This window comes from Ochotona princeps, chromosome 21, assembly GCF_030435755.1.
Source record: "Ochotona princeps isolate mOchPri1 chromosome 21, mOchPri1.hap1, whole genome shotgun sequence".
NCBI lineage: Eukaryota > Metazoa > Chordata > Mammalia > Lagomorpha > Ochotonidae > Ochotona > Ochotona princeps.
The window spans coordinates 10990563-11004139 of record NC_080852.1 but is presented as its reverse complement, the minus strand read 5'-3'; the positions used below and the strand labels follow the sequence as shown (position 1 = coordinate 11004139).

Below are 13577 nucleotides of genomic sequence, written 5' to 3'. Positions count from 1 at the left end.
CATATAAGTGGCATGATAACACCCATAACTCAGTTTCTCAGTGTGATCTATTCATAGCCAATGTGGTTCATCCCAACCCACCCACCATATTATTATAAAACAAATTCAGGATACACCCCTGGATCTGCATGTCTTCCAGAATATCTATCAAGTTTAAACCTGAACCACTTAAGCACCTGTCCTGGTTTCTCTTGATGTTTCTCAAATCAAGGTAGAGATGTGTTGCTCTGCAATACTGAAGATAACGGGAACAAATCAGACTCGAGTCACCCTGAAATGAGATTGGGAAAAAGAGAGAAAGTAACTCCAAAGAGCCACATGGCAAGGGTTCACCCAGACTAGGCAGACATGCTGACGGTACGCATGACCTCCAGCTCTGACTGCACAATGTGAAGAGGACAGTTCTCCAAACATCAACCTTTGCCTCCCTCCCAGCTGACCAAGGCCAAGCATGCTTTGCCTAGTTTTTACATTCTTGGGTACCACACAGAACTTCCATTTGCTTTACTGGTACCACCTCAACCGTTAAAGCCACAAGCTGCTGTGACTGTTTCAGAAAGGAGTTACAGGGTAAGTTTATTTAGGTACCAAATGCCAAAATCCATCCGTCATTTTCTCACAATACAATTTTCCCATGACCTTTGTAGGGCCCCAAGTCTTGTGTGGGAAAGTTGAGTCCCCTTACAAAAAGTCAAGCACTCAGAACCACGACCTACAGCTCTAAGAAAAAGCACTGCACAAAGACAGCCAAAGGAAACAAAGAACATACAGAGATGTGAGAACGCAAGCCAGAAAGGGCAGTAGGCACAGGAAGATGTGCCTTCTAGAAGCCAAGAAGCCTGTGCGAGACTGAATCTCAACAGCAGCACGAGGGCATTCGTCGCTAAACAACTGTTACAGGACTTCAAGAATCAAGTGCTGGAGCTGTATCTATCTCAACCAGTCAGGTTTCTGCTGAAAGGACTGCTTCAAGCATTTATTTCTGATTAAAAAAATAGATTCAAATGCTCCATTGTTGCTCTTAAAACTTGAATGAACACAAGGCCTTCTCCCTCTCTCTGTTTTAGAGCTTGTGCTTGGTAAAAGATTGCAGTTAGTCTGACTACGTCCCTGCAAAATTCTCATGCTGAGGGGCTGGCGTTGCAGCTCAGCCTGCTAAGCCTTCGCCTGCAATGAAGACATCTCAGACGGGAGCAGTGCTTAGAGTCCAGCCACGGTTTCCTACCCAGCTCCTTGCTCATGCACCCGGGAAAGCAGCAGAAGATGTCCCGAGTCCTCAGGTCCCATCACCCAGGTAGGAGGTCTGGGTGGAGTTTCAGGCTCCTGGCTTCAACTCAAGCCACATAGTCATCTGGGGAGTGAACCAGTGTATGGAAGATCTTTTCTCTCTGTCTCCTTCTTTGCATCACTCTGCCTTTTAAAGGAATGAATCTTTAAAAAATTCATTGCCCTGCAGAAAGTCTAATGCCCAGTAGGACGGGGCTTGAGGACCATTCTTTGAGAGGACTGACTTAATAGTCATCCCCTAAATCACTGTGGTTTGGCAGCTTAATTTGTCAAAAAAAAAAAAAAAAAAAAGTGTTTAAATGTCATTCCATAATAAAATGTATCAAAATGTTTCACAGGTCAAAAACACTTCATAATAAAATGTATCAAAATGTTTCACAGGTCAAAAACACAGCCTAGTTGAGTTTTGAGTAAAATAACATTTGGAAGGAAGCATAGTATAGCTATTATCTTGTTTTATTTATTTATTTAAAGATTTATTTTTATTGGAAAGTCAGATATACAGAGAGAAGGAGAGACAGACAGGAAGATCTTCCGTCCGATGATTCACTCCCCAAGTGAGCGCAACAGATGGAGCTGAGCCAATCCAAAACCATGAGCCAGGAGCCTCTTCCAGGTCTCCCACATGGGTGCAGGGTCCCCAGGCTTTGGGCTGTCCTCAATTGCTTTTCCAGGCCACAAGCAGGGAGCTGGATGGGAAGCGGGGCCACCAGGATACAAACTGCTGCCCACATGGGATACTGGTATGTTCAAGGCAAGCACTTTACCCACTAGGCTACCGCACCGGGCCCAGTACAGCTATTTTTTAAAGCTATTTTACATTATTTTTTTCTGATTTTTTTTTAAGATTTATTCATTTTATTACAGCCAGATATACACAGAGGAGGAGAGACAGAGAGGAAGATCTTCCGTCCGATGATTCACTCCCCAAGTGAGCCGCAATGGGCTGATGTGCGCCAATCCGAAGCCGGGAACCTGGAACCTCTTCCGGGTCTCCCACACGGGTGCAGGGTCCCAATACATTGGGCCGTCCTCGACTGCTTTCCCAGGCCACAAACAGGGAGCTGGATGGGAAGTAGAGCTGCCGGGATTAGAACCGGCGCCCATATGGGATCCTGGGGCTTTCAAGGAGAGGACTTTAGCCGCTAGGCCACGCCGCCGGGCCCTTTTTTCTGATGTTTATAAGCCACTCAGCTGATGCTATTTTGACACTGTGGCCAACATACTAACTCAGGGATCATAAGGTATATCATAGCATGAAGTATATCAAGGAAAATCAGGGCCACAGAAGCGCTCTACAAAGCATTCTGACACAGGTGTGCAGGCCAAGGTTGGAGCCTTTCCCTGATTTTTTAAAAAAAGAAATAGTATTTTTATTAGAAAGGCAGTTTTTATAGAAAGAAGGAGAGACCGAGAGAAAGATCATCCATTTGCTGGTTCACTCCCCAAATGGCCACAATGGCTGGAGCTGAGTGATCCAAACCCAGGAGTCAAGAGTTTCTTCTGGGGCCCGGCGGCGTGGCCTAGCGGCTAAAGTCCTCGCCTTGAAAGCCCCGGGATCCCATATGGGCGCCGGTTCTAATCCCGGCAGCTCCACTTCCCATCCAGCTCCCTGCTTGTGGCCTGGGAAAGCAGTCGAGGACGACCCAAGGATTTGGGACACTGCACCTGTATGGGAGACCTGGAGGAGGTTCCTGGTTCCTGGCTTTGGATCGGTGCATATCGGCCCGTTGCGGCTCACTTGGGGAGTGAATCATCGGACGGAAGATCTTCCTCTCTGTCTCTCCTCCTCTCTGCATATCTGACTTTGTAGTAAAAATAAATCTTAAAAAAAAAAAAAAAAAAAGAGTTTCTTCTGGGTCTCCAATGCAGGTGCAACGTCCAAGGCTTTGGGCCATCATCCGACGCTCTCCCAGACCATAAACAGGAAGCTGGGTGGGAAGTGAAGTAAGCAGCTGGGACACAAACCGGCACCCATATGGGATGCCAGTGCTTGCAAGGTGGAGGATTAGCCAATTGCACCATTGCACTGGGCCCCACTCCTCTGATCTTACCACTTGAACATCTGGACTCCAGCCCCCAGTCCCGTGATCTTACCACTTGAACATCTGGACTCCAGCCCAAATGTACAGGTGAAATAACATGCCTCCTGGAGGCAACCTGCAGCAGAGGAAGTTAATGCCACGCCCTGCCCTATCTTGGGGCTTCCCTCACTTTTCTCTTAGGATTGCTAACAGCTCTGTTAGATAATAGCCTCCAATAGTGTTACACGGCACAGATTCAGACGGTGAACACAAGTGAACTTGGGTTTTGCTTGGATGACTACCGACCAACTAGCAACATGAGGGTCCCCTGAGACATCAGAGACTCAGGGTTCAAGATCTTTGGGTTACAGAACAATGTGCCTTGAGTATAATACCTTTACCTCCAAAATTAACACTGAATCCTGTAGCAGGCGTTTCCCCCAGGATGAAGACACTTGGAACACCTGCATCCCATATCAAAGTGTCTGGGTTCAAGTCCAGGCTCTGCTTCTGATGGTAACTTCTGACTACTGTGCAGATTGTGATGGCTCATATATTTGGGTCCCTGCCACCCAAGTAAAGAAAGAGCCAGACTAATTTCTAGGTTCTAGACGTCAGCCTAACCCAGTCTGAGCTATGGCAGGCTATTAGCATATGATCCAGCAGATGGAAGACCTCTTTAAATAAATAATAAATAAATAAAAACCAGACATTTGACCCGGTGCAGTAGCCTAACGGCTGAAGTCCTCACCCTGAACATGCCAAGATCCCATATGGGCAGCAGTTTGTGTCCTGGTGGCCACACTTCCCATCCAGCTCCCTGCTTGTGGCCTGGAAAAGCAGGGACACTGCACCCATGTGGAAGACCTGGAAGAGGCTCCTGGCTCCTGGCTTCGGATTGGCTCAGCTCCATCTGTTTCAGCCTCTTGGGGAGTGAATCAGCAGATGGAAAATCTTCCTCTCTTTCTCCTTCTCTCTGTAATGTCTGACTTTCCAATAAAAATAAACAAAAAATTTAAGAAAAAAAACCAACCAGGCATCGTTTACTGGTTACCAAACCCTGTACTTTATTTATGCAGACCCTCCTTTCATCCTGGGAACGTGGTAACTGTGTTTCAATTCCACATGGACATTTCTATGGGGAAGCCAAACGGTCTTAGAGATACTGTTTAACTTCCCGGAGCATCCTGTTCTCCACTAAGGGAAGGTAACTGACAGCTGTCATGTTTGTCACAACCAACTTAGCCACTAAACAGGGAGGCTTCTGCAGACTGTGACATGCTGAGCAAACCCAAGGCAGTATGGCAGGCGCTTCTCCTTGGCCCCAAACCGCCTGAGAAGGAACGTGGAAAGACACTGCGTATCTGGAGCCAGACAGTGGCTCAGTCGGATAAGCCTCCACCTAAAAGCATCAGCAAGGGCACTGGTTCATATCCCAGTTGCTCCACTTCCCATCCAGCTCCCTACAGTAATGGCCTGGGAAAGCAGCAGAGGATGGCTCAAGTGCTTGGGACCCTGACCCATATGGGAGACCTGGAAGTAGCTCCTGGATCCTGGCTTCAAATTAGCCCTTCTACAGTCATTGCCGCCACTTGGGGAATGAACCACCCAATAGAGGATCTCTTTCTCTGTCTCTGCTTCTCTCTATAAATCTGCCATTCACAGAAAAATATTTAAAATATATATAATTAATATATATATATGTATATATACATATATATATATATGGCAGATTCATTTCTCCTCTTTAGCAAATGCTCACCTAAAAATCTTTTTCTCTAGTGTCAAAATAGGATATGCTGAAAATAAACGTGAAAAAGAAGAACAGGGTTTCGGGAGGAAATAGAACAACCTATGTGGGGAAGTTAAACAAAAGTCTAAGCCATTGAACGGGTGAGTACAAAGGGTTCTTTTCCTGGAACCATGCATTGTGGTCTAGATGGCAAAGAAAATAAGCAAGTGATACAAATAAGCCAGCTTGTTGTCACAGTGCTGAGCCCTCACCAGTTGCTCAGGTTGGCACAGCGTGTGCATCTCCTCCAGCCGCTCTCTAGCATATCCAAAGTCAGCCTGCTTCCAGAATATGTCCTTGGCTGACTCAAGAGTATCTGTCCTATTTGTAAGGGGGAAAAAAAAGGAATGATTGGTTTCCATTTTCTTGTTTTTTTCTGAACTTTAAATTTTCTGAGAGTTAAATTACTAATAATGCAGTTTTTGTCATTGTTATTTTGTTTGTTGTTCCCAAAATTACCCTTCACTACATAAAGTTGGTAAACTGAGTTATTCACAGGTGGACTGTTTTATAATAAAAATACACGAGGGGAATGTGGGAAACCAGGGTCCTCCGGAAGCGAAGCCCATGAGCTGCTCCTGAACGCCTCTGCTTTCACCTAAAAGCTTGCCTGGAACAGAGGGCTGGTTACATTTAACTCTGCCCAACAGAACCCAGAAGAAATGGCCTGTCCATCATCTTAGAAATATTCCCTCTGGTGTACACTGCGTCCTCCCCCGGCCCAGGATATTCCTGTCCCAGTAAACGGCAGACAGGTTGAACTCACGATCGTATTGTCTAAAGGAATGACAGTCCAAAAATCAAGAGTCCACCTGTGCAGTGGGGCACCAACACTCACTGCCCAGAAAGGAGAAGGCTCCAGGGAGAGCGGAGCCTTCCAGAGGGAACTTACCACGCCATGTCGACGTAGCTGCAAGCAGGGTAACCAAACCGGAACTCTGGCTTGCAGGATTTCTCATATCCCCAGCAGTACTTTAGATTTTCTAAGTGTTTCTAGAATATAAACAGGGGACAAGAATACTGATCTCCGGAAATTCAGGGAGGACTCCAAAATTTTTTTCACTCAGAAAACTAATCTTTATAGAAGCATCAGACTCCCATTTTACAATGTGTAAGTTCTGCAATAACAATGGCTATGGTAGATTCCAAGACTACTAGTCTCAAGGGTCCTAACCATTATTCTGACTCACTACCCACCCCATGCCGGTCCCCTAGCCAGAAGTCTGCATTATACTTAAGACTCTCAGCAACCACACAACCTAGAAATGCTTCAAGTAGCTTAAGCTGCCATCCTCACTGTACAGGCCAACTGCACAATCAGTCCATAAAAGACATACTGGAATATTTGTTACTAAAGAACTCCAGCTAACTGGGAGGGATCTGCAAGGTGGTTTCTCCATCTAGGGCTGCACAGACTCAGAAAGTTAACGATTCTGCAGCCCTGAGGGGCCTAGGCAGCAGCAGCAGCTGCTGCTCACCAGGGAGCTGCCAGGGCTGTGTGTCACAGACCCAGGAGCGTGGCTGCTCAGTCTTAGCTCTGCTCTTCCCTGTGCTTTCTGCACCAGCTCCATGGGAAAGGAACTGTCTCCCAAGGATCAGCTTTGATCTGAGACTCAGTAACACACCCTAATGGGCTCCTACTTTCCAACCCTTTGAAAACAGAGGGAGGCCACAGTAACCATCCTAATTATGTGGAAACCAAGCCCGAGGTGTTATTACTGCCAGGAAGACCAAAGAGACCTTCCTCTGTGCAGTTTTAAGAAAGCAGAGGTGTGAAATTCTCCAGCAAAATGACTTCCCACAACATCTAACGTGTTTTGTTGGCAGAACATGTAAGTGCTGGCTGCCTAGTTATTTTCAGCGGCACTCTTGTAGAAGGGACATAAATTTAAAGTTTAGCCACTCTGGAAGGAGGAGATGAGATCACAACAAGGATGGAAGATCAGACTTCTCCCTTTAGGCTCAGGTCATAAGGCAGGACTCGGAAGCCAAGATAAACTCAGAAATAACCAAGAGGGGAAGACATGGCACCTACCTTATATGGACAGCGTGGGTCTTTCTCGCAGACGGTGGCGATGTGCCTGTTATTGTGCAAGAAGAAGGCAATGTGCTCCTCGGGCAGATGGATGCTGTCGTAGTCATACTGAGGCTCTCCGGGGAGGCCGCCTGGCTCATCCTGTCTACTCAGGGGGACCTCACCAAGTAACACTCCAAAGACAAGCAGCATTAACATAGCAACTTCCAAACCTAGGGACCAGAGTGCAAACATCTTCCTTCAGAAACTTCTCCAGTGGCAGGTGCTTGGTCCAGCAGCAAGGACTCTGCTCAGGATTACTGGGGCTGGGCTGGAGTTCCAGCTCCACATCGGATTCCAGCTTCCTGCTTAGGCACACATACCTGCAGGGCCACAGGCAATGGCTCAAGGACTTGTAGCCCAGCCATACACATGGGAGACTCAGAGGGAATTCTTGGCTCAGTCTAGGCTGTAGCACACATTTAGGAGATACACTAGCAGAGTGAAGAACTATTTTTCTTGCCTCTCTGCATTTCAAATGTGTGTGTGTTAAGTTATTTAAAAGGTATTTGAAGTTATTTAAAACTTAATTATTTTAAAAGCATTACAGAGACAGAGATGGAGAGACAAACATTTTCCATTCCCTGGTTCACTCCCCAAAAGGTGTCAATGGCTAGAGTTGGGCTGAGCAAAACCAGGAGCCAGGAACTTCTTCAGGGTCTCTCACGTGGGTACAGAAGCCCATGGGCCATCCTCCACTGCTTTTCCCAGGCACTATAATAGGGAGCTGTATAGGAAATGGAACAGCCAGGACAAGAACTGGTACCTATATTGGATGCTGGAGTTACAGGTAGCAGCTTGACCCACCACACTGCAACACTGGCCCTCAGATCTTTTTTTTTTTTTTTTTTTTTTTTTTTTAAGAAAGCTTATTTGGGCCCAGCAGCGTGGCCTAGCGGCTAAAGTCCTCGCCTTGAATGCCCCGGGATCCCATATGGCCGCTGGTTCTAATCCCGGCAGCTCCACTTCCCATCCAGCTCCCTGCTTGTGGCCTGGGAAAGCAGTCGAGGACAGCCCAAGGCTTTGGGACCCTGCACTCACATGGGAGACCTGGAAGAACTTCCTGGTTCCCAGCTTCGGATCAGCACAGCACCGGCCGTTGCAGTCACTTGGGGAGTGAATCATCGGACGGAGGATCTTCCTCTCTGTCTCTCCTCTTCTCTGTATATCTGACTTTGTGATGAAATAAATAAATCTTTAAAAAAAAAAAAGAATGCTTATTTAAAAATCAAAGAAAGGGTCAAGGGCTTAGCCAATTACAACACACTTGGCTACATCGTTGAGTAATAAATACTTACAGAGTACATATTAGGTGCCAGGCTCTATGCTAGGAACCAAGCATACAAAGAGGAACAAACCAAAATATCCTTGTCCTCGGAGATTTCATTACCTAGCATTAGAGATATACATACACAGTGTAATACTTAATCCATTTGAAATGAGGACAAGAGCTGTCAATCAAATAAGCTGGGTGCCATGGACTACTGCATAGGAAGGACAGTAAACATTTCTGCTCTTGCTGGACTGATGCAATCTGTACAGCAACACCTTGATCATGACTTTGTCAAGGAAGGAGCCACAGTACACTGTAAAGGCTTCGGAGTCACTGCCTTCCAACAACACTTGATTTACAAAAATGGAAAGGAGAGGAGTCTTGTTATGAGCCAAGTATACAGATGCCTGAAATAAAGCAAGGCAATGTGAAAGACAACGTTCCTGCGAGGGCTGCCATGAATTAAGGGAATTCATTATCGATCAAATGTTCAGAATGCAGCCGGCACTTACTAAGCGGTATGTAAATGTTTATTAAGCAATTCATTGAGCCAACACCTGAATGATGAGGAGGCAGCAAGATGTGTCAGTGAGAGAGAAACGGAAATGGAGTAGCTCTGAGCAAGTGCATTTGTGAACTACAAACAGTAGTCACCAGCAAGGCGTGGGCACCTGCTGGGTTCCAGGAGGGCTCCCAAGAATCAAGAAAGCAGCCAAGAAGAGGGAGTCTAGAACTATACGGCAGCCCAGGGGATGCTGACCTATGAGCAAGTATCGCAACCATCTGTGATAACAGGTAAGACTCAGGCACCCCAGGAATACAGTCAGCTCCTCCCATCCTTAACACTGGCACCAAAAAATTCTTAACCTTGCAGAAAGTGGTCCCTTTGCATTTTTCACTCACCCAGGAAGGGCTGTGTTTAAGGTCAAATTCCTCCTTCCTTTCCCATCCCAGCACCATGCCATTCACAGAGTGCTTTCGGTATCTTTCGTTTTTTCAAGTGGTCTTTGTACCCAATGATAGGGCCTTGATACACACACTGAACGCTTCCCAGCAAAGCCTTCTCTTTACTGGGGCATCCTAGAAAACCCAGGTTTCAAAATGAGTCCTCACTGACTCCGGGCATTGAGACACAGACTTTTCAATCAGACCTCAAGTTCCTAGGCTATGGGGTCATGACTAAAGAGTAAGGACACCAAGAAGAAATCCTTGCCTCCTGTGGAGTAGTAAGTATGGTGGTTTTTCATGTAGGTGGCTCCAAAGAGCATCTTACCTACTGCAGATCTGATTTGAATCAATATTTTTCCTTTGGGACTTAGCATCGAACGGTCCTAAGCTGACAACCACCTTAATAAAAATACAAAATACATATCAACAACAATGACTTCACCTGTCATGAAAATCTTTACCTTATAATCCTCGGAATTAGGCAGAAGCAGTTGTAATGTTGCAGGAAGGGGAAACCTGCCAGAAATGAAGCAGATGACTTTAAAGGATGCCCAAATAGACTTTCTCTTGCAAGACATATTTTGAGTTAAACTAGTAATAAAGGACATAACCAGGGGGAAACTGTGGCCCAGCATGTTAAGTTGTGGCTTGTGACGCCAACATTCCCACAGAGTTCCAGCTGCCCCACCTCCTATCCAGCTCCATGTTGATATACCAGGAAAAGCAGTGGAGCACAGCCCTAATTCTTGGCTCCCTGGTGCCCCTGTGGGAGACCTGCATACAGTTCCCTGCTCCTGGCTTCAGTTCACTCTAGCCCAAAACTACCCTGTCAATAAGTCTCCTGGGGACGATCTTTTACTCTCTCAGTGTCACTTTGCCCTTCGCGTAAACAAAGAAATATATTTTAAAATATTTATACATTTTTATTGGAAAGGCAGATTTATACAGAAGAAAGATTTTCCATCCATTGGTTCACTCCCCAGATGGCCGCAATAGCCAGAGCCAATCCAAAGCCAGAAGCCAGGAGCCAGGAGCCGCTTCTAGGATTCCCACACAGGTGCAGGGTCCCAAGGCTTTGGGCTGCTCTCCCAGGCCACAAGAAGGGAGCTTGATGGGAAGTGGAGCAGCTGAGACACTAAGAACAGGCTGTACGAAATGCCAGTGCTGTGGCCATTGCATCAGCCTCATAAATACATATGTTTTTAAAATGAGCTAACCGGGCCTGGACTGATAGGCTACTAGTTTAAATCCTCACCTTGCATGCACCAGCACCCATGCTGGTTTGTATCCCGGCTGCTCCACTTCCTTTCCAGCTCTCTGCCTTCCACCTAGCAAAGCAGAAGAGAATGCCCCAGGGCCTTGGGACCCTGCACCCGTGTGGGAGTCCTGGAGGAGGCTCCTGGCTCGTGGCTTTTTGGATCAGCTCAGCTCAGTTCTGTCCATTACAGGCACATGGGGAGTGAACTGAAGGACTGAAGAACTTTATCTCTCTCTCCTTCTCTCTGTAGATCTGACTTTCCAATAAAAATAATAAATCTTTAAAAAGAAAATGAGTTAACTCCCCTAACCAGAAGATCTGGCTCAGGGTGCCCCTTCTTTTCCTTTAGGGAAACCCATATGGCTCAAAGTCAAGTTTCAGACATAACCCTCAGCATGCAGGAAGCACAAAGCAGATGGTCCACTTTCTGCAGCCCCCACGGGTACAGGCCTTGGACGCTGAGTAGGAACACACTCCTAATGGCAAACAGTTATCCTGGCTCTCACTGCAGTAGTCTGGAATCCTCTGACTTACCTTGCTGGTGGAAAAGCCACTGTTTAGAACAAGTACTGATCTTTGGGTGTCCCAGGTCCTCGTCCTGCACTGAGCGCTGGCTAAAATAAACTCACCCACCCATGCAGAATTAACACTTGAGTGATGGGGGAAAAAAAAAAACTAAATCCACCACGCAGCAACCGGACCTTAGCAGAGGGCACGTACCTACTTGCACTGGAACGCAGAGGGTAGCTGCTGATGCATGAAAGCTTAGCCCCGGGACTTTGGCAGGAAGTCTGCCTGCGCTGAGTCCTCTGGTTCGGCGTGCAAGGCGCAGCCCGGAAGGTCAGCTCCTATACAACTTCTTCCTGCAGCCTGGGGCAGCTGCCCTCCTGCATGACCTGAACGGAGCCACAGGCAGAAACAGAAAAGAGACAGGGAGAGAAAAAGGGAAATAGGAACTACGGGCTGACAGGCACCACGTGGGTGAGAAGTCTGTTGGAGCGCAGGGAGGTCCAAAGATGGCAGAGGACAAGTGACACCTTAACCGCGCGACACTAGAACTCCTAATTGGGGTCTCCATATGGACCATAAGGTCTCATGCAGGATGCCAGGCAGGGTTCAAAAGGGCCTGGCTACTCGCCGGGCTGCTGAGATGGAGGTGGCCCAGGAGAGCTAGAAGCTGAGTCCCCACTCAGGGTACTCAGTTTGCTGAGCTAAAGCACTCAGATTCGCCACCCCACGGAGTTGCTCAGAGCTGCTCCAAGGGTGCAGGGACCTTCGTGGGACGCCTCCCCACACCACGCCTGGGAGGGGCCTGGAGGACCAGCTCCGCCCCGGCCGGGGAAACGGAGTCCACGGTGGCGTGTGGGCCAGGGACCCATGGAATCTCCGCGGGGAACCCTGTGTCTCGCCGAAAGCAGCGGACAGGGAGAGATTCAGCGCCCAGAGTCGCGCAGAGCCACCCCGGTCGGCTTCCCGACAGCCGCCTCTCCGGCCCGCTGGGGATGGGAGAGCGCGGGCAGATTCCGCAGAGAAGCTCCCGGGGAAGCCGCGCCGGGAGCAGGCACAGCGGGGAGGCGAGGGCGGCGCAGAGCGCGGTGCCGGACGCAGGGGCGCAAGGGCGGGCTCTACAGAGTGCGGGGAGGCCCACCTGGAGCTACGGAGCGGAGATGGCCGGAGACGGCAGCAGCTCGGGAGCAGGGAGTCGTCATAACCGGCCGCTACTGCTAACCGGAAACCTCGGGCGCCAGAGCCGGGCCAGGGGGCGCCAGGGAGCAGGCGGGACACCTCGGCCGCGGGCGCCGGGGGCGGGTCCAAGGCCTGGCGAGGCCCGGAGCCGGGGGTCACGAGCGGGGACGCAGAGCCACCACCATCTGCTTCCCTTTTCATCCCCTCACCGCCAAGATTAGTGTGATGGCTTCTCACCTAACTCTGGCTGAGAAGCCATGGCCCCAGGCTGTCTCCTGTCAGCAAGGTTATTACCACGCTTAACGTGAGGACTCAGAGCCTGGCAAGTTCAAATGCAACTGACTTCACATTGAAGACTTAATGTCGATGACGAAAGACAGGCTTTCGTAGTGAGGCTCCGCATCGATTCCAAACAAACAAACAAACAAACAAAGTAATAAAGCGTTGCAATTTTACTTACCACAGAGTTCCAAGTTCAAATGCTACCCTGAAGATTTTGTTTTTGTTTGGTTGGTTTATTTTTATTTATTTGCAATGGACAGCGAGAGACAGATTTTCCATTTTCCATCTGTTGGTTTATGCCTGTTCTCCGGGTGTACATTAGCAGGAGACTAGATTGGAAGCAAAATAGTGAGCACTAGACCCAGGCGCTAGGTTGTGCAATGCCGGGGTCTCATGCAGCAGCTTAACCTCAAGGGCCACAATGAGGTTTCATTTTTATTGTTACACAATTATTTATGTCATAAGGACCTGAACAAGTATTCTTGGCATCCTTATTTCTAGTATCTATAGAACGATATGGCTGATCATCAAATACTGATTCATTTAAATGTTTGCAGTGACGCGTGAGGCTATCAAAATAAACACAGATGTAGTGTGACCAGTATTAATAGAATTGTAAGCAAACTCAGTGCTTTAACTTTCAAAATAACTTATAGATGCTACTGAAAGAATTGTTACAAGTTCATTAGTCATCTGCTAACAGGATTATCCAAATTTTTTTCCAACTAATAACAGTGTTTAGCAGGTACTAAGCATTATTCTAAAGCACCTTATTAACTCCTCTAATCTTTATGTAAGAAAAGACTGCCTTTAAAAGATTCGCTGCTCTATTTTATTCTTGACCTGCTCTCACAATAACGACAGTGATTTTTTTTCTCAGTTTACTTGCCACCATCCTATTATTGTCATGTACAGGAAATGTAGTTTTCCTGTTGATTCAAAGTTTTGTCATT

General features: G+C 47.6%; 1 protein-coding gene across 3 annotated transcripts in view; it reads right to left on the bottom strand.

Annotated features, from left to right (window-relative positions):
• Positions 1-9919, bottom strand: part of EOGT (EGF domain specific O-linked N-acetylglucosamine transferase) — a 32421-nt gene extending 22502 nt beyond the window's left edge. For 2 of the 3 annotated variants that reach the window (XR_009247353.1, XM_004581602.3), the window contains exons 1-4: positions 7139-7675; positions 5996-6096; positions 5316-5424; positions 177-271 (exon numbers count right to left, since the gene is read on the bottom strand). Coding sequence is in view for 2 of the 3 variants with exons in the window: in XM_004581602.3 (XP_004581659.2) it covers positions 177-271; positions 5316-5424; positions 5996-6096; positions 7139-7372 (539 nt within the window). In the remaining variant the exon portion in view is untranslated. Of the gene's footprint in view, positions 1-176; positions 272-5315; positions 5425-5995; positions 6097-7138; positions 7676-9859 lie in introns of those variants that run through there. The other variant, XM_058678737.1, reaches the window with a different exon arrangement.
• Between the last annotated feature and the right edge of the window lie 3658 nt (positions 9920-13577).